The sequence below is a fragment of the Stenella coeruleoalba genome (genome assembly GCF_951394435.1).
Source record: "Stenella coeruleoalba genome assembly, chromosome: 20".
Lineage (NCBI taxonomy): Eukaryota > Metazoa > Chordata > Mammalia > Artiodactyla > Delphinidae > Stenella > Stenella coeruleoalba.
In genome coordinates, this window is record NC_137166.1 from 486660 (window position 1) to 507579 (window position 20920).

General features: G+C 54.6%; 1 protein-coding gene across 1 annotated transcript in view; it reads right to left on the minus strand.

The window, feature by feature from the left end:
• The window catches only part of SPG7 (SPG7 matrix AAA peptidase subunit, paraplegin), a 31032-nt gene extending 14186 nt beyond the window's left edge, over positions 1 to 16846 (minus strand). The window contains 9 exon segments of the mRNA XM_079907151.1: positions 248 to 421; positions 653 to 815; positions 1076 to 1201; positions 2303 to 2405; positions 3407 to 3546; positions 5789 to 6030; positions 12855 to 12944; positions 14245 to 14347; positions 16560 to 16846. Coding sequence (XP_079763277.1) covers positions 248 to 421; positions 653 to 815; positions 1076 to 1201; positions 2303 to 2405; positions 3407 to 3546; positions 5789 to 6030; positions 12855 to 12944; positions 14245 to 14347; positions 16560 to 16742 — 1324 coding nt within the window. The 5' untranslated portion in view covers positions 16743 to 16846.
• Between the last annotated feature and the right edge of the window lie 4074 nt (positions 16847 to 20920).

Here is a 20920-nt window from a genome sequence, read left to right on the forward strand (position 1 = left end):
CGCCGGGCACAGAGACTCTCACAGCAGCAAGACTCCCTGGGCTCCTCTGAGACTGACCACCACCGTCGTGACCCAGCCCGACACGGCATCCCCACCTTTCTTCCTTTTTCTTTCTGAACTGCTGCCCTGACTTTGGGAAAGTGAAAGCTGTGTTTCTGGTGATCACCTGCCGGAGGAAGAGTTCCCAGTGCTGACAAACCCTCAAGGCGCACGAGCAGCCCTGCGACCCGGCCCGAGCAGCGCTCACCGTCCATCTCCACCAGCAGCTGGTTGAGCGTCTGCTCCTCCTCCGTGTTGGAGAAGCCGGACACGGTGGTGGAGCGCCTCTTGCCCACGGCGTCGATCTCGTCGATGTACACGATGCAGGGGGCCCGGGCACGGGCTTCCTTGAAGAGGCTCCGCACACGGGCCGCGCCGAGGCCTGAGGACACAGGGGATGGGGAAGCGGGCAGGTCAGGGGCATGGACCCTGCTCTCGGGGAAGCCCCAGCAGGCAGACCCTGCTGCACGTGTGCCGGCCCACTCCCTCCTGGACCCCCCAGACCACGGATCCCCAGAACGTCAGCGCCCCGTTCCCTCCACGCCCACGACCCCCTAAGGCAACCAGCCACTGCAGAAGGAGCGCGCCCTGGACACGTGGTCAGGGGGCCCACCTCCAATGACCTCTACGAACTCCGGGCCAGCCATCGCGAGGAAGGGCACCTGGGCCTCCGTGGCCACCGCCTTGGCCAGCAGCGTCTTCCCACAGCCGGGGGGGCCGAGCAGCAGTGCGCCCTTCGGGACCTTGGCTCCAAGCTGAAGGAAGCGCTCTGGGCTCTAGAAAAGCAGCAGAGGACACGCACTGACCCCCGGCGCTCCAGAGAACCTTCAGGACATGACTGTCGGGGGCCTCGGGTGATGTCCACGTGGCTCTGGGAAAGCAGAGTGCTCTGCGGTGACAGGTGACAGGCAGCGCAGGGCACCGTGGTCACGGAAGCCAGCACTTAGGTGCCGGCCAAGCAGGGGGCTCACTGTGTAGCGCGGCACCGGCCAGGCAGTCCGCCCCGCCCCCTGCGCCGCAGCCGCCACCCACTCACCTTCAGATAATCCACAAACTCCTTAACCTCCAGCTTGGCCTCATGCATTCCCGCCACATCTTTGAAGCTGACTCCTTTCCCCGTCTTGCCATCCACAATCGTGAAGCGAGCCATTTTAAGCTGATTCTGGGCAGAAAGACAAAGGGCGGAGCCCTGTGCAGCCCAGTAGGACATGGCGGAGGAGCCCTGGGCACCAGCTCACCTGCACGTCCTGCCCCACCGTCCCCACTCACCCAGACGGCAGCTAAGGGCACGGTCCAGACACACGAGGGCGCTGACAGCTAGAAAGCCCCCGGCGTCCAGCAATCTGCCTTAAAGGAAAACACTCCCCGCGTCAACTAGGTGACTCAACGTCTCTGCATGAGCCATCTTACTTCTCCGTGTGACCTTCCCCACTACCGTGTGACTTCTTTTTCTGATTATAAAAGTTATGTAACGACACGCAGTTCCGGGGAGTGGTGGTAAAAAAGTTGCTTGGTCAATTGCTGGAGCGCAATCTGGCTGGACAGACAAGCTCTTGGCGAGGAGCTCAACCTTGGCCACGATCTCCTTCAGGACAGGCTCAAAAGATGCAGCTGCGTGGGATTCGCCCCAGCACTATCTAAATACAACGATAAACAGCCCACAGTGTGCAAGAACTACCAAACTGGCTGAGCCAGGTCCGGCGCACCCCACGAGACACCATGCTGCCGCTGACAGTGTGCGTGCACGGCCTGAGCTACCGAGGGCCCCAGTCCAGGGGGAAACTGGGGCGCTCTGTCCCCCCGGCCGGTTCCCAGGAGGGGCTCCTCCGCGGCCCTCTGCTGATGCGGCTGACAGGCCAGGTACGACTTGAGGGGGAGGGAAAGTGCACGTTACAGTGAATGCCATGACAACAGAAGAATACTTCTGAAGTCCATAAAGATCGCCCTTTTCCAGACAACCTTTAAAGCTGTCTCGGCTAGCAGGGGAAACCCCCCAGACAGCCAGGTCCAGCTGAGAGTACAGAACGCAGGACACAGTGCAGCGGAAACCCCTGGGCTCGGCCACCCACGTGCCGGGAGCGAGGCCTCAGCTGGAGCCAGTGCGACGCCCCCCAGGTCAGCCAAGCGGAAGGAAAGAGGAGCTGCCGGACGACGTCCAGGCGGACGTCCACTGTGCACTCATCCTGCAGGTGACGGGAAAGGGTCAGCACAAACAGACGAACCCCAGGACCACAAGCTCGGGGAGACGGTAAGTACAACTTACAAAAGCACTGAATCCGCCTTCCCGTCCTGTCATTCCAGCCAGACGGAAAACATACCACAGGATGGCCAGGCCCACGGCAGTCATCCCCAGGGCGTAGAGGGCGCTAGCATGAGAGAGAAAGTGGGGCACAGCCTCAGGCCCGGCCGCCGGGCAGCCGACACACACGCCTCACACAGGCTGGGGCCCGCAGACGCTCCCAAGATGAGAAGGGCTCCCTCACTCTGAGATCAACCTGTGGAACCAGCACTGAAAACGGGTTTCCTTGTCCCATTCTCACCAACCACTCCTCCTGCGTCAAGTGCTCCCGAAGTCTCAGATCCGGAGCACAGCAGCGCTGGGCACGCAGAACCTGACCGTGGCATGAAGCCAGAGTGCCCCCCGCCATCCAGAGCCCCGGGTAACTTATGCCTGCCGAGAGCAGCTCTTCACCTTCCACGTATTTTGTTTTCAAAAGTAGGCCATCAATTTTGGTCACTAAGGCAAAATCGGTGGAACAGTGAAGAGAGAAAACCGTAGGGCATCACCCCCCAGATGAAGAGGGGGCTCCATCCAGGTGTGCCCCCCCATTCCCTACAACAAGCAGAGGTGCAGCCTAGGGGCCCTGCACCCTCAGGAGCCAGAGGCTGTGGGACAAACACACAGCACTTCACAGTCGCCGCTGGTCACCACGAGGGGACGCAGACCTCTGCACACAGTAGCGTCCAGATACATGGCCTGCGACCCGCTGATGAATGTGCTCCCACCAAGGAGTCTGCAGGCCCTGCCACCCACAGGCCCTGCATGGTCTCTATGCCTCTCTTCAGCACGGAACCAAGAAGTTCCACTGGACACCCTGCTTCTCCCTTTCCTGCCTCATCTTCCTGTTTGCAGGCAACAGCAAACCCAACCTGGGCTGAATTCGGAAACACCACACACAGCGGAAGTGGTGCCTAAAAGTGACTCCAAGCTGTCCCACCTCACGCCACCCCTCACGCGCCCGCCTCCCACGAGGGGCTCCAGCTCACTGCAGGCACAGCCAGTGTGAGATTTTTATTGGGGTTTGTTTCTCACATTACAAAGTCAAGCCTGGTTTAGTTTAGAGGCATACAGAAATGACCAACCTACTTTCCAAAGAATCCCGTCCGCTTATAGGAAACCGGAATCCTGTCCTTGCCTTCGATATTCAGCTCATCCTCAGCTGCTCGAAGCTTCTCCTCAAATTTGTCGATATTTGCCACCTGCATTCGGTACATCAAGGCCAGCCGCTGGGGGCAGAAAGCAGAGGGACCGCGAGAATGATGTACAGGTCAGACCACTGACCCTGAGGACAGAGAACGGTGCCCCAGCCACAGTGTGTGGACAACTGCAGGACTTCAGAAGCAGAGGCCTGCCACTCAGAGACCCTCTCCACGTCTAGGGAGTTTTCGTTCTCTCAAACACAATTACAGTGACACGTTCACGAAAAAACATTTTAAGCAAACGAAGGGCAGCACGTGCATCTTAAACTCAGCACCCGGGTCGCACTCCGCTGTGAGGGCACAGCAGAGCCTCGGCAAGGAACCCGCAGTGCGGGACCAAACCCACAGTCGCCCTGAGAAGGGTTCCTGTTTAACCATCGGCTGGATCTGACAGTCAACCGAGTGCGCCCCTCCGTCCTCAGGCAGACGAGAGACTAAGGAATAGGGAGCAGGCGGCATCTCCCGGAAGCTGGTGGGACAGTCTCATCACCTCCACCCCAGTCCCACGTCAGTCATGGTTCTGGCAGCCGGGCCCATGCTTTCCAGAGTTAAACTGTTCCAGGCTCAGATTCTAAGCACACTCTTGGAATCTAAATGGAGCAACCAGATTTCCCCTGCTCTGAAGTCTCTTGAAAGTCTTGCGGGTCAGGCTCCACTTTGTGGGCTGAGAAGGCCAGATGGAGGGCACACAGGGGACCCACCAGTCACAACGAAGCTTTGCACTGGAACGCCTCTTGGCCTTAGTGGCTGGATTAACCTAACGCACCCCAAACCCTTGGTCTGAACTTCATCGATCCTTGATCACTCAAACACCGGCCTTGGCCAATTTGGATGCAAGGGAAAAACGTAGAAAGGACCCTCTTTCTATTTCAACATCCAAAGGCAAAAGGCGTGACCCCAGAAGCCCCTTCAACCCCGCGCCTTGTGAAGCCTTCTCTGAGCCCCTGGGCCCCATCAGCCGCTGCAGCAGCAGCCACCAGGCCCCTCACCCTGGGGCCGGCAGCGGCTACCATTGCCCCTGGCCTGTCAAGCGCACTGGAATTTCACTTCTACCATCTGCCCAGCTGTGCAGACGGAGAGGCTCGCAGGGCTGGGCTGCGCCCATGGCCGCGCTTGCTCGGGCAGGATGAGCCCCCTCACCCCAGCACCCGCCCAGCCCAGAAGCACAGCGGCGCCTGGGGCGCCCGCAGGGCACGCTCTGGGGCACCGTGTGAGTGAGCCATCAGGGAGCAGGTGCTCCGCCCACAGGAGCAAACCTGGGCTCCCGCGAGCAGAGCGAGTGCAACCAGAAAGCCCTGTCTCCTGGCGTGGAGAAAGGTGCCTGCTTTTCCCACTGCCTAAACTGTTAACAGAAGACGGGAAGGATGCTGAAGTCAGAATCCTTGATTGGATCCTGGATTAAAAGTATTAGCACAAAAGGCTCTCAGGCCAGTATAGAGGCACCTGGGAAGCACAAACAGGATAAGTGTGTTAGAAAATATTCTGGGGGACTTCTCTGGTGGTGCAGTGGATAAGACTCCACACTCCCAATGCAGGGGGACCGGGTTCGATCCCTGGTCGGGGAACTAGATACCACATGCATGCTGTAAATAAGAGTTCACATGCCACAACTAAGGAGCCCGCCTGCCACAACTAAGACCTGGTACAACCAGATAAATAAATAAATAAAATATTAAAGAAAAAAGAAAATATTCTGGTATGGATGTCACCTTTCCAGGGCCTCAGGCTGGCATCGTGTTCCTGGGGGTAAATGAGAGGGGTCGGAGATGGGAAGGCAGGCGGGACAGTGACTCCTCCTCACAGGAGGGTCTACACAGCAGCTCTCCTTGCGCCCACCCACCTGCTTTGCTGGGCGTGTCTCCCCCTCCCTGACGCCCAACCCTCTACCTGGCACAAGCCTGCAGCCTCCCCTCCCCCTCGCAGGGCCCCTCTCCTCCGCCCCCTTTCTTTCCTGCTCCTGCCCAGGGCCGGCCCTTGCCCACCGGTCTCTCAGCCACCTACTCCGGCCCCAAGGGGTTTCCACCAGCACAGTCCCAGCCCCTCCCTCCCCCGCCTGCTGGGCTCCAGCCAGCCACACGCCGGCCAGAGCCTGGACGCCCGCTGCCCCCTCTCCCTCAGCCCAGAGCCCCTGTCGCCTTCCCACCTCCTCTCTGCACAGACCCCGCTGGGACCACACTGCCTCGCCCCCTTCTCAAAGCCTCCAGGCCTCCTCCTTAAATCAAGACACTCACAGCTTGCTCTAAGCAACCCCGCCAGGCCCGGTACTCACAGGCCGCCCGAATACCACGGCGCCGGGGTGCAGGTACACCTCCACCACGTCGCTCTCGGGCACCACCTGCACCCGCTGCACCTCGCCCTTGGCCAGCATCTCGTGCACGAAGTCGCTCCAGGAGATGCTGCCGCCGCTGGAGCCGAGCGCGTTGAGCAGGCTCATGACCACGGCGATGACAAAGAGCGTGCGCAGCCGCTCGCGGTACATCTGGTCCTCGCGCTCCCGGCGCCGCCGCGCCTCTGTGGGGTGGGGGGGTGGGTGTAAGACCAGGGTGGAGCCCCCGCCCCTGCCCCGTCCCCTCACGTCAGGGGGCTCGACGTCCCCGCACGCCGTTCAGGGTCACCAACATCCCATTCCTGGGGTCCCACCTGCTGGGATAACATGAAACCATTTTTAAAGTCAAAAGCTTCCCAGGACCAGCGCAGCTCCACAGTGACGCCACATCTCACTGACAGCACATCTGCCCCACTACGACCCTCGCTGGCCTTCCAGGCTCGACCAGATACCAACCCATCCCCAGTGCTTGTGGCTCACGCCCAGGTCCCTGTTAACAACAACCTCTCCACCACCACCTGCCCTCCCCCCACACAACCACCTGGGACTGACACTCAAGCGAGCTGCACAGCATTCATCACAGAAACACTGGACAAACAGCACACTTTGAAGTGTAAAACAGTCTGGAGACCCGCTCTTTATCAGAACCATGAGATAAATTCCCCGGATTCACACCTGACATAGGAGCTCCTGGGGGCGGCACCTCCCTCCAGAGCACAGCACAGATGGGAAAGAGTCCCAGCAAAGGCAAGGCCACAGTGCTCCTCCCACCAATCACACGGGGGCAGGGGCTGCGTCTTACTGACACGGTGCTGTCCCAGCACTTCACATGGTCTCGCTAGCCCACCGCCCCCAGGAGCCCACTTCCCCAGTCCTTGCACCCACCGGACACCTCATCCACACCCCAGGAGGCCCTGGAACAACCCGGCCTCGCTCACCTGTGCAGGGTGGGCCCATCCTTCCTAACACTCCACGCAGCTTTTGCAAGACCTGCAGTTAACAACGCCTTTTGAGAAATGCGTGTACAATTCTTCACCAGCTCTGCCCAAGACAGACCTGTCTCAGCAACCAAAGCTTCCACCGTTCACTCACCCTCCCCAGAGGCCATGCCGGCACACACAGCAGAGCTGGCCATGGTCACCTCTCCAAGGACAGACTGTGGAGGGACTCAGGGCCCCCTGCCCTCTGCACAGCCTGGAGGTGCAGCCACCCACACATACCACCTGCTTCTCCAACGGGCGGCCTGGAAGAATTCGAAAGCATTTTAAATCGGTTCAGAAACCTGAAGCCTGAGGGACTTCCCTGGTGGTCCAATGGCTACGACTCCGCGCTCCCAACGCAGGGGACCCAGATTCCATCCTGGTCAGGGAACTAGATCCCACATGCTGCAACTGAAGATCCCGCGTGTCGCAACTGAGACCCGAAGGAGCCAAATAAGTATTTAAAAAATAAATAAAAGGAAAAAGCTGACGAAGGTCCATTTTAGGTATCACCCCATTTTACGATAGCTTACAACAGTGTATCCGATATTTCAAGCTCATAAAGGTGACCACTTGTGATTGTGGACAGCAGATTCATGTTCTCAGGTGAGAAGCCGTCTCTCTCAAATATTTAACCTTCAGCCTTGCTAACAACCCAGTGGGGGGCGATCAACCCCGGCAGCCGCACTGCCCCACAGCCCTGCCGCGCCAGCCTGAACTGGTTGAACTAGTTCTGTTTCTGAAACTTTAACATAAGGAAACCAAATGTAACAAAACATGTATCCGTAGTACTGATCAGGTATGAGATCATGAGGGCCGCTCCAAGAAAGACAACGGGCAAGCAGTAAGGGAAGATACGAAAGTGAGACATAGGATGGGCTAAGCAGATGGAAGCTTCCTGAGCTCTAGGAGATGAAACAAGATCTGGCCCTGAGACTCTACAAAGAAAAGGCATGTGAACACCCTGGGCAGAAAGGACATTCCCTCCACTCCGAAGGCCCCGTCTCCTGCCCACCAAGTCCATCATCCCCACAGACTCGGGGACACGAGGCTGCCGACTGGCGCCTCTGCCTGTGCCCTGTCTGCGGGGGGTGAACCCGCCTTCGTGAGCACAGCTCCTCCCGCCGGCTGCTCCTCGTATATCCAGCTCACGGAGAGCTGAGGGTCACCCCAAAATCTCTACTGCCTGGGGCACCCAGGAAAGGCTGCTGCCTCCTAAGCCGTTAGACTGTCTACCCGCTGGGCAGCAGCCTGCGGGACCGCTGGAAAACTATGGTCCCACGAGTCCTTCTTGGGGGTCGGAGGATGTCAGCTGCTGCGGTGAGTCACCTGAACCAGCCACCTGAAGACAAATGAACGAGTGACGACGCTGCTGAACGTGCAGGAGACCACGGCAGGAGCCCTCCAGGTGTTCACCCCAGCCGTGAGCACTGTGCCGTGAACACTGGGAGGATGCGGCGATACCCCGGCTCTCGTTAATACCACCACGGGGCTGGTCCTGACCCTCAGCCCGGAGAGAAACCTGAAGATGGAGACGAGGTGCACCTCACAGAGGATAAAGGGGCACCATCCACAAAACGTGTTCTGGAAATGCCAGCCATCGCTGTTTGTTAACCTTTCACGACGAGGTAACTGTAGGCGCCACGTACTCGTGAGAAGTAACAGAGGCCCCTCTTCCGTGTCTACTGGGCTCAGGGCCTTCCAACAGTCAATCTGACAAAACCGGGAACAACATCACAACCCAAACGTGGACAACACTGACACAGCCACCCCTTGCGACCCGCGCTCCTGTGTGGCTCCAGTTCTGTGCAATTTCACCACAGGTCAACGTCTGCGTATCCATCACCAGTCAAGCCACGACAACTCCATCACTCCAACCGCTAATCTGTGCTCCAGCTCTGTAATCTTGGGTTTGGAGAAGCGAACGTATATAATCTCTCAGGACTGGCCTTTCTCATTCAAGGCTCTCAGAGGGCAGGTCTGAGCGGGACGCTGGGCTGCGCTGCCTGCATGCAGTCCACAGAGCTGAGAGCTCACGGGCCAGTCAACTCCCTCACAGTCCAGAAGACGCCCTCATGGAAAAAAACCTTTGGTTTAGCAAGCAATTATCGTCTAATGCAAATATAACGGACATGAACTTTATCCCGCTTTCTCGAGGCAAGCTACAGTTCACCCCAAAATGAACAAATACACAACCAGCACGTGAAGGAGGCGGGGAGGCGCAGACCCGGCCCAGGGCCGCCACCTCATCGGGTGTGCGCCAGGCGTGCAGGTGTGTGGCACGGGCGGAGGGAAGGAGCCGGCGCGATCCTTTCTCCAGACTGACTCTGCCTCTGGTCCCCGGCGCTACAGTGCCCGATGGTAACCTGCGATGGGATTCAGCGGGGGGAGCACGTGTCCGCAGCCACGGCAGGTTAGAAGCTGCAGAAAGAAAGTGGCCATGGCCACTCCTCCCAGAATCAGTATCCGCAGGACCATGCACCAGCTTGAGCGATGGGACACGGGCCAGGCAGACGCAGAAGCTGCTCCGGCCCACCTACCTTCTCCTTCTAAGAAAAGGCTTTACCCGTTTCAAGTTAAGGAACGGTCCTCTCTGTTTTCTCCTAATTCTTTTCCAATTCTGTTTTTTAAATTTAATGATTCAATCCACTCAGAATTTATGTTGGTATATGAAATGAGAGTCTAATTTAATCTCCTTCCAAACAACTAAGCAACGGTCCCAAACCATTTCTCATACAATCCACCCTTTCTGCCACCGTGTGAAATGCCACTTTAGTCACTTGCTAATTCTTAGACAAACTAGACTCTGCGTCTGGATTTCCTACTTTGTTCCATTAAACTACATGTTACTGGACCCAGCATTGACTTGTTGGGAGGAAACAACGTTCACATCTGCCAGTATCCACCTCCTCAGGGTTTCTTTTCCGTATTTTCTCAGGAAGCAAAAGCCCTCACCTTCCTCCTCCAGCTCAGAATGTCTCTGAAATGAATGACACACTTGAAGACACATCACATATCTCAGAACATGAAGACACATGTGTTCAAACAATCAGCTTTAAAGGAAAACTATGGTCTCGGTGATAAACTACAAGTTATTACTATTAAAGTGCTACTTGCCAAACGCCGAGCAGAGGGCACCTGACTGGGACCTCCTTCAACAGTCAGGTGCCTACAAACCTCAGGGAAAGCTGGGACTGCCAGCACTACACCCCAGGAAGGTAGAAGAAGGAAAATCTACAAAGTAAATTCACATGGAAACGTGTGGAGTAAGAGACCTGGAACTGCTGACAAAACCAATGAAACTGTAGGAAAAATATAAAAACATAGTATCAAAAAACATTGTAGGAGGGAATTCCCTGGCCCTCCCAGTGCAGGGGCCACTGGTTCGATTCCTGGTCTGGGAACTAAGATCTCACATGCCGCACGGTGCGGCCGGGGGGAAAAAAAAAGTAGGCAAAATAAAGAAAAATACCTATGGCCAAAGGTCACGCAGTGAAATGCTTAAAAATGCATGGGGGGGGACTTCCCTGGTGGCACAATGGTTAAGAATCCGCCTGCCATCGCAGGGTACATGGGTTCGATCCGTGGTCCGGGAAGATCCCACATGCCGTGGAGCAACTAAGCCCGTGTGCCACAACTACTTAGCCTGTGCTCTAGAGCCCGCGAGCCACAACTACTGAGCCCATGAGCCACAACTACTGAAGCCTGCACGCCTAGAGCTCGTGCTCCACAACTAGAGAAGCCACCGCAATGAGAAGCCCACGCGCTGCCATGAAGAGTAGCCCCTGCTGGGCTTCCCTGGTGGCGCAGTGGTTGAGAGTCCGCCTGCCGATGCAGGGGACACGGGGTCGTGCCCTGGTCCGGGAAGATCCTACATGCTGCGGAGCGGCTGGGCCTGCGAGCCATGGCTGCTGGGCCTGCGCGTCCGGAGCCTGTGCTCTGCAACGGGAGAGGCCACAACAGTGAGAGGCCCGCGTACTGCAAAAAAAAAAAAAAAAAAAGAGTAGCCCCTGCTCGCCGCAACTAGTGAAAAGCCCATGCACAGCAATAAAGACCCAATGCAGCCAAAAATAAACAAATAAATAAAATAAAAAAGAAAAATAGCCATGGTCAAAGGTCATGCAGTGAAATGCTTAGGAATGCATGGGGGTGGGGTGGGGAACTTTCCTGGTGGTCCAGTGGTTACGACTTTGCATTCCCAATGCAGGGGACTCAGGTTCGATCCCTGGTCAGGGAACTAAATCCCGCATGCCGCAACTAAAAGATCCCACATGCCGCAACTAAGACCCAGCACAGCCAAAGAAACAAATAAGTTAAAAGAAAAAAAAAAAAGAATGCATGGGGGTACTTCCCTGGTGGCGCAGTGGTTAAGAATCCGCCTGCCAATGCAGGGAACATGGGTTCGATCTCTGGTCTGGCAAGATCCCAGATGCCACGGAGCAACTAAGCCCGTGTGCCACAACTACTGAGCCTGCACTCTAGAGCCCGCGAGCCACAGCTGCTGAGCCCACATGACACAACTCCTGAAACCCGTGGGCCTAGAGCCCGTGCTCCGCAGCAGGAGAGGCCACCTCAATGAGAAGCCCGCTCGCCGCAACTAGAGAAAGCCTGCGCGCGGCAATGAAGACCCAACACAGCCAAAAATAAATAAATAAATTTATAAAAAGAAAAAAACAAGAAGAGCCAAGTCCCCTGGGGGCTTTCCCCCAGGGTGATGATGAAGGAGGCCTGCAGCACACACACTGCCTGAGCCTGCAGCCAGGAGGTCGACAGCCAGAAACGTCTAATCTGAACCCAGTCAAGGGCACTATGGGAGTCGAGACCAATGGAAAGTTACAGCTCCTCTCAAGGTAAACGAAGGGGCCGCCAGCGAAGGATGGACATGAGCATCAGGAAAACGCAGCCCCTCCTAGAAAGTCGAGCACAAGGGGCTTCACCCCATAACCAGGGGGCTCTGGGGCCGAACCTCCAGACCCCCAGCTCCTTAAGACGTTTCTGGACCAGACTAGGGAGGAAGGTCCTCCCCACGGTTACCAAAACCTGGTCGGGAAGCCGTCTTGTTCCAACTAAGCTGCCAGGGTGGCTGCGCCCTTCTGGAAAGATGAGGCCTGGGGAACGGGACCAGTCTGTGTGCAGCTCTGGTGACAGGCCCAGGGTCCGATAAAGAAAGCGTTTCTCAGGCTGCCGTCCCCCCTGAGGCGTCTGGGGCTCACAGGAGCCTGGTTCTGAGCATGGCTGGCCTTTGGGTAAAGTACCTCCTCCAGGGCCCCCGGGCCTCGGGTCCCGCACCACAACCCTCTGCAGCCACGTCAAAATCAGCACCACTTCCCCACGCATGTGTCCCTCCCTGGACCAGGCAAAGAGCAGGCATCCAGAGTCCTCGTATGTAGAAAGGGCCAGTGACAGGGTCACTCTGAAGAGAGAGTGCACAAATCACTGAGCACAGTGCTGGGCACGCTCCAACCATTCCTAAGGCCTAGCGAGTTCCATGTGTATCCGCTGCCTGCAGCCAGCTGTCATCTTAGAGGTCAATTCAGTCCCAAGTTCCCTTTTCATTTCCCTCCCCTTCACACAATCATCGAGTCCTAATTCCAGAGTCCAGAGGAGACTTGCAAGTGAGTTCGCTGTGCCCCGGGGCTTGGGGCCCCACTCCTTCCCCAAGGTCATGCCCCGTACCATCCTGTCCTCTGGGGCTGCTCCTCAGGCCTGGAGGCAGTGCCAACACCAGTCAGGTGTGCCCGAGAGCAGGGCTTCGGCCGGGGAGTCCTGGAGCCTTCCTCCCCCAGAGCTCTGAGTCCAGGGCGGATCCGAGGTCCACCCTCTCCACACAGAGCACAGCAGCCCCACCCGCCTTCAGGTACCCTGAACAAGGGACACAGGTGCTGATGATGCCGTCCCTAAAAGGATGGGCAGGAAGAATCCAGCAACCGCATTAGGGACGGGGGGCAGGTGTGATCCTAGGATGGGCTTCCTATTCCTTAGACTAGAGCACACATGTGCAGGCAGCGCTTAAGATCTCATGGATATACCTTCGTCATCTTCAGGGCTCCTCCCCTTGGCTTTATCGCTGCCTTTAGCCTTCTGCTTCCACCCTGAGGTGTTAAAGTAGTGCGTGCCTCCTACGAGGAAGAGGGAAAGTGTTTACCGACAAGCAGGCTTGCAACCACAGGGGAACCCTCAGGAGAAGGGGTATTCCCAGACAGCCAAAACAAAACAGAAGCTATCTGAAAGCTACGTGCACAGGATCTAGAAGCTGGGGTAATCATTCTTACTCTAATAGCTACTCATTGTAAACAATGAACTACTTCAACTGAAGTAAGTGTTTCTGTAATTTAAATTAGCCAACGTGAGGGAACAAAAATGAGGAACACAGGGCTTCCCTGGTGGCGCAGTGGTTGGGAGTCCGCCTGCCGATGCAGGGGACGCGGGTTCGTGCCCCGGTCCGGGAAGATCCCACGTGCCGCGGAGCGGCTGGGCCCGTGGGCCACAACAATGTCCCCTGCGTTGGCAGGCAGATTCTCAACCACAGCGCCACCAGGGAAGCCCTTGACATGCAGTCACTTTAAATGAATTTAAATAAATGAACAGCGGGAAGCGGCTTCCGCACCATGCAGCAGCAGCGGCCCCGGGCCACCACCTTCACCCAGACGCGCCCCGGACCGCTCCTCACACCAAAGGCTCTGACTTGTCCAAGGTCTGAACCAACCACTGCTTAAAACGGGGGAAAGCGTCTCACAACGTGACTGGCTGCACCCTTCCTCACACACATTAAGAGAATCACAAATAAAACTGCCTCGATGTCCACCTGACACGGGGGTGTCTGGAGGTGGCGGCTGCGCCACTGGGGGCACGTGTAGGCTGCCACGACCGGGGGTGGGTGCGTATGTAGCAGTGGGGGATTTCACCTTTTCCCTGTTCCAACTGAATAAAGGGGGGAGTAAAAGTACAGGTGTCAACCCTTATGGTCCTTTGACCTAAGATCAAAAGAGACAGCCGGATGTCACAAGATCTCAATAAACGGTGCGACTCCAGTGTAAAAAGCACATTATCTGTAGGCTGTGTTTACTTGCCTTCTGTACGCAAGACATACACAGCCAGTTTGCAGCTCCTTACTAAACGTTCCTGGAGTTGGCTACAGCACATGGAAAACCTTTGTCAAGCAGCCCAATTATTACCAGAATTAAAGAGAAAAAAGAGAGAGACAACTCAAAAGAAGCAAAAATGGCTTGTTCAGACCTCAGGCAAATTTCCTCCTCATAAACTTCATCTCAGAGCATCTGAGGGCTCACAGCGAGTAGCAGCCGAAGGTCCTCTTCGCGATTTCGTTTTTCTGATGACGTCAAACAAGCAACATTCTCTGCATTTACTCACAAATGCCATAGGCTCTGCCTGTCACCTCTGTCTTCAAAAGATACACACCTAGGAGTTTCCAGAGTCCGACTGGATTCTGGACGAGATGCTGTTTCACCAACAATCTGCTGATCCCTTCAAATGTAGGGGTTAGCAGTCGCAACTGGAAACTCTGCAAAGAGCGATAGAGAGAATCAGTCCCACCAACACCACAGCACCCCAGGCAATGCAGACTAATTCCCTGCTGCACAGTCTTTCCTAAAAGCTCTGATATTTATTCACTTGTAATATTAACACCGTCCTGAAATGTGAAGCAATAGTCTGAGCATTACTGCAAAGTTTTAACATAACATCAAAAGAAAAAACAAACAACAACATCAAAACCTTAAAAGCAGTGCTTGCTTCAGCAGCACATACACTAAAGTTGGAACGATACAGAGAAGATTAGCATGGATGACACGCAAGGATGTGTGTGCGAGGATGACACGCAAGGATGACACGCAAGGATGACACGCAAGGATGACACGCAAATTCGTGAGGATGACACGCAAATTCGTGAAGTGTTCCATATTTTTTGGACTTGAGGACACGGGGAGGGGGAAGGGTTAGGTGGGACGAAGTGAGAGAGTGGCATGGACATATATACACTACCAAATGTAAAATAGATAGTGGGAAGCAGCCGCATAGCACAGGGAGATCAGCTCCGTGCTTTGTGGCCACCTAGAGGGGTGGGAGGGAGACGCAAGAGGGAGGGGATATGGCGATATATGTATACATATAGCTGATTCACTTTGTTATACAGCAGCAGCTAACACAACAATGTGAAGCATTATACTCCAATAAAGATGTTAAAAAATAGTTTAAAAAAACTAACTAAAATAAAATGGGGATGTTGATTAAAAAACAAAACAAAACAAAAAGCTTAAAAGCAAGCGAGCAAGTCAAAGAAATGCTGAACTCAAGGTGCGGAACACTGGCCGCCATTCTGTGAGCCGAGGCTCACAACTGTCCTGCAGGACCCAAGGAGCAAAGGCCACAGTGGCTGCCTAAACCCTTTGCTCCCCACAACTGCAGACGACTATTCCTTGTAGAACGTTCCCAGGTAGTCCACCAGTTTCCCGCCTGAATGTGTTTTATGTTATGGTCAACGGTGCATCTTAATTTCTTCTATCTCTGTGGCGGCAATTTCTTCATTTCTGTTTTATTTACTTATTTATTTTTAATTTTTTTCCCCTTAGTTCATCCTTGGTCTGCTGTTATTACGGAGAAAAGTAACTCCTTACTAAAGGAGTACGTTACATGTAATTTCCTGTTAGCAGCAGGTTAAAAATTCCTCGTCCATACAATTACTGTCCCATTTAATTAATACCACTATTCTTGGCTCAGTGATAACCAGGAGGCATATAAGGGAGGACCATAGAGTGTGGACTGGGCCCAGTAACTGAGAAACGTCAGCGTGTTAGATCGAGTGGGGGGGAAAAAGTCATTCTTCAAAGTCAGCTCTAAACACTGCTTGTTTAAACCAGATGACTTTGTTTAATTACTATTATAGCCACTGGTGAGGTTATCTGTTTAGACTTCACAAGTATGTGTGAATTGCCTACTTCAGTCCTTATTTATTTTCATAGAATAATCAAAGAATCTGATTAAAAATAATAAATTATGATTTTCCTTCTCAATAGAACTAAACAGCAAAAACAAAAACAAGTGTAATGCAGCTATAGTTGTCCTCAGACTCAGGAAAGGTGGCCAGGAATCTAGAATAGGATTATGATATGAAATTGGTTCTCAAGTTATGGTAAAATACAATAACATTAATACATTATAACCTAAAATGTGAGAGTCGAGGTCCTAAGACAGGGCTAAAAAGAATCGGCGAAAAAGGCTGATTTTTCAGCTTAGAACTTAGGGTCTTTGTTTTCAGAGTGAAATGTTAACATTAACAGTGCCTGGAACACACCCTTCACACAGAGGGTCTATGAATTTGAATCCATAACATGTCAAGCTACACGACAAAAGTAAAACACAGTTGCAAGGTACTTTGCTCACACGAAAAACTTTCTGACAGCCCACTTCGAGCATCTGGAAGGTGCTGGAATTCATCTGGGTGGGATCTGATCTATATGAGCTAATAGTTCTCTGCCAGAAATTGATGAAACTCTTACTCGATTCAATTTCAAAACGCCAGGAAGACGGGCAGAAAATACCAACACACGAAACAAGGACTAGAAAAGTCCAAGCAGGAACTGTGCGGCCTCGCCCCCCGCCCCTCCGTCCGGCTGCCCGCCCGCCTCGGTCCCCGCTCCTCCCCCGGGCTGCCGGCCGGAGCGGCCTCTCGGACGACGAAGACCCGGCGACGGGAGGGCATCTTCCCCACACATTACCTGCAGGACTCGGCCTCCAGGCCCGACGACACCCATGAGAGGCCTGTGGACAACATACGGCCACCTCCACCCGGTCTTGGCGGAGCTGCCTGGACTCCAGCCAGAGTAGGGGCCCCGCAGCCGCCCCGGCCCTGGCCCGGGACCCAGGCGGAGGGCCCGCAGCAGCAGACACGCAGCCGCCATGTTGACTCAAAAGCGGCGCCTGCGCGGTTGGGGCCTCTTCGGGGCGCCTGCGCGGTCGGGCGGGGCGGGGTGGTGGTGGAGGGTTTCCTCGGAGCGCCTGCGCTGTCCGGGCCTCGTTGCGGCACCTGCGCGGTCAAGCTTGCCAAGCCTCAGTCCCCTGCTCGCGGATTCCGGCGCCGCACGCGGCGTCAGCGGCACCCCTAATCCGACTGGAGTTCTCTAGCGGTTTGAGGTGCCACCTTGTGCGGAGCGCCTCGAGTAGAGCTGAAGCCAAGGAGGGCATCGCAACGCCGCGCCGAGCCGCCGCTCCCGTAGGGACTTGGCGCAGCGGGTCCCGGGACTTCAGAGCGAGCGAGGGAGCCCGAGGGGCGCGGAGCGTGCGCAGATGGCAGGGCCGCCCGCGGCCCTGACCCCGACTTCGACCCTCAGACCCGGATCCTGACCCCGACTCCGACCCTCAGACCTGGACCCTAACCCCTACTCCGACCCTTGGACCCCGGCGCGGTCTGGGCGCGAAGAGGGTGCTGCCGAGGGGAGGAGGGCTTCGCTGGTCCGGGCTCTGGCCGCAGAGCCTGCCCGGGTGGTGCCCGGAGGGTCCTGCGGACGGAGCGGACGAGGAAGGGGCTTAGGGTAAGAGCAAGGACTCCAGGAGAGGGTATCTGAGTCCCCCGGCGCAGGCGGCTGGCAATCTTGGCCTACAGATGCTTAATTTTGGGGAGGTAACCATCTCGTCCACTGTTATTTTCTCCTGGAGGCAGGCTGACTCCCTCTGGAAGTCGTGCCCAGCTCTGGAGACCAGGATCACAGCCCGGGGGACTTAGTCCGCTCTATCCCTGGGAGGCGGGGTGGGGGTGGGGGGCTGTGGTTTTATCCCTGGGATTCCGGACCCCAGGGTCCCCGCCTCTTTCCCAGCCCCCCGGAGGTCTGGTGCTTGAACCCTTAGCCTTGAGACTGCTGATTGTGTTATGGTGACTTAAGTTTGTTTGTGTGTTTTTCCGTAATCCCCAAATTCCTAAGGTCATTAGATGATAACCAGTCTTACTGAGGGCCAGCTAGTGCCTGACTGTGTATCAAACATTCTTTTAATCTTCACAAGTGTGCAAAGTAAATGCTTTTACATCTATTTTACAGATAAGGAAACAGACTCAGAACACTTTAAAGTAACCTTTCCAAGGTCACAGCTAAGAATTAATGGCACAGAGTTTCAGAGATGGTCTGACTGGTTTCAGGGCCTGTGCTCTTCGCCCTATGGCTGTAAAGGTCATATGTGTCCCCCCCCCCCCCCCCCCGTCGGTCCTGAAGCTGCAAAGGTTTAGGGACTTTTTTTTAATGCAGCGTCCTGATTATAGGTCCCCACTCTGGCAGCCAGGTTCTCGAGTGTGGTTGATTGTGGAGAGGGGGCTGCCCCTGTCCTGCACAGCTGGACTGCCTGCCTTCTCACTTTCTCTCTCAACAATCCATCCATCCTCCCCGGTGTCCTCCTTCACTGTTTCACTGTTTTTCTTTCACTGGTTAAACTGTCCCACCCACATTCTCCCGTCCACTCTCCCCAGACCAGTCCCGTACCCATGACCAGGCTTCCCAGTAGTTTCTGGCCCCCGTGACCAGGCTTCCCAGTAGTTTCTGGCCCCCTTACACCCTATCAGAGCTTGTGCAACGCCGCCCTAACAGGAAGTGGCTGAGCCCCACCCTCACCCGGTTCCCTTCTCACCCAGCACAGAGAATTTGTGACTCACAGCCTCTAACAAATTTGAACGTGTTTCGGGAGAGTGTAAGATGCAGTCCTGTTAACACTGTTTGAAGTAAAAAGTCGTATTGGAATCTAAGCTCTTTGCAGGAGGTTCGTTTGGAAGCAGTGCAGGGTGATAGCAGGAGCTGGGCTTTGGGAAAGTAGTGCGGGCTTCTGTCCTTCTGAGCCTGTGGCCTTGAGCAAGTGATTACCTTCTCCAAGCCTCAGTTTTCTCATCAGTAAAATGGGGATAAAGTTATCTGCAGAGTGAGGCTGATACTGGGTGTCCCACGGGGTTTTTGTAAAGATAAAATGCAATGAAAATACATGAAAGCGGCTCATCAGCTGGGAAGCCGTCCACATCCAGGATGTCGTGGGAAATGAGGTTCTGGGAAACATGAATTCACTCATCCAAACACATTTACTGAACAACTGTGCTTTGAGAGCTGGCTGCAACCCAGGCCTCAGGTGAGAGGTGGACCTTGACTCTGAACCCCGCCCTGCTCAGTCCCACCACTGCAGTGGCCTCGGGCGATGGGGGTTCAGTTAGAGAATTCAGATGCCCAGTGGCCTCAACCCTGGCAGAGAAGGACCTGGGTGGGGGGAGACCGGCTCCTCCCGGGCCCCACTCCTGAGGCACCGCCTTCACTTTCCTGAGCCACTCCTGTCCGTCACCTGCTCTTTTCTTTCTGTACCTTGTGACTTGTGTTTACTCAGTTCTGCTTCCTCAGCTCTCGGAACCCTGTGCACATCAGGACCTTTGGGCTTGGCTTCCCTTAACTGTGTCAGAGGCCATCGTGGTGAACTGACTGCGGCCCAGGCTTGTCTAGGCCTCTGTATCACCTCCCTGTCACCAGGCGGGAAGGGCAGGGGAGCAAGGCGCCTCGTCCTGCTGCCGTCCCTGTGACCCTTGCTGGGCTCCTGTGCCGCCAGCTGTCAGCCGAGGGGCTTCAGGCAAGCTGCTCTGAGGACATCTGTCCGTCCCCTTGTCTGTAAAATAGGAATAACACTTTAGCAGTCTGGGACAGAGGTTGATCTTTTGGGCCATCTTTGGTTTTAAGATATAAGCTCTGTTATTAATATCAGAGCAAATAATTTTTTGCTTCTTCACAAATTAGGCAGCTTGGCTGCAACTAAAGTGCTAAACTTTTTTTTTAAATCACAGTTCCAATAAGGAGCTACTGTATAGCACAGGGAACTATATTCAGTAACTCGTAATAGCCTATAATGGAAAAGAATCTAAAAAAAGAATAGATAGGGACTTCCCTGGTGGTCTAGTGGTTTAGAATCCACCTTCCAATGCAGGGGATGGGGGTTCAATCCCTGGTTGGGGAACTAGATCCCACATGCCTCGGGGCAACTAAGCCCGCGGGCTCTGGAGCCTGAGTGCCACCACGAACACTAAGACCCGACGCAGCCAAATAAATAAATATGAAAACAATAAAAATAGAAAAGAATGTATACACATATACATATATATTTCTATATACGTGCGTATGTATAACTGAATCACTTTGCTGTGCACCTGAAACTAACACAACATCGTAAATCAACTATATTTCAATAAAAATTTTTAAAAAAGCACAGTGACTCCACACTTGGGCCTGGTCTTTGGAACCCTTTGGCTGTTGCATAAGGTAATGACTAACTGTACCCATAATGGTGAGCTGCTGGGCTGAGGCTGTCTTGCAGCTTTGAATGACCTGGCCTATACCTAGATCTTTGCAAAATGTTAGGTTGTCATCTATAAAATACACTCCCCTGTGGAATGTTTGAACAAAGTCATCTGCATTTTGGTAAATTTTGTTTCTGGACTGCACATCTTTCTTAGGAAACGACTTCTTCTCGTGTGGCTCACGAATTGGGTTTTACTGACGCGTACAACAAGATTTCATAATATCAGATTTGTTCTTGAAAGGAGAAAAGTCCATTATTATTAGCAAAAAACCTGTCCAGGAACTCGCACATGACTAAGTAGCTATGTATTCCTCAATAGTTCTCCAGACGTGGGCGTGGGAGTCTGGACAGACATTTAGGAAGGGCCTGGAAAGGGCAGGTCTGTGCTAACACCCAGAGTTCTGGACAGCACATGCCAAATTCATTAATTTAACCACTTGCTCTGTTGATTACATCAGTTATCCATTGCTGTGTAACAAATTACCCTAAACTCAGCAAGTTAGAACAACCAGTGTTTATTGCCACATGGTTCCTGAGTGCTTGGCCTCTCACCAGGCTGCAGTGCAGGTGACGCCTGGGGTTGTGGTCACCTGAAACTTGCCAAGTGTCCAAGGTAACGCCCTTGCCTGGCTCCTGGCCCGTGGCAGCAGCTCCTCACCGTGTGACTCCGTGGGCTTCTCACGTAATGAGGTGCCACGTGGCAGGGACAACCCAAGGGTATGAATCCCAGGGGGCAGGGGTCATCGAGGGCCAGCTTGGAGGCCGCTGCCCG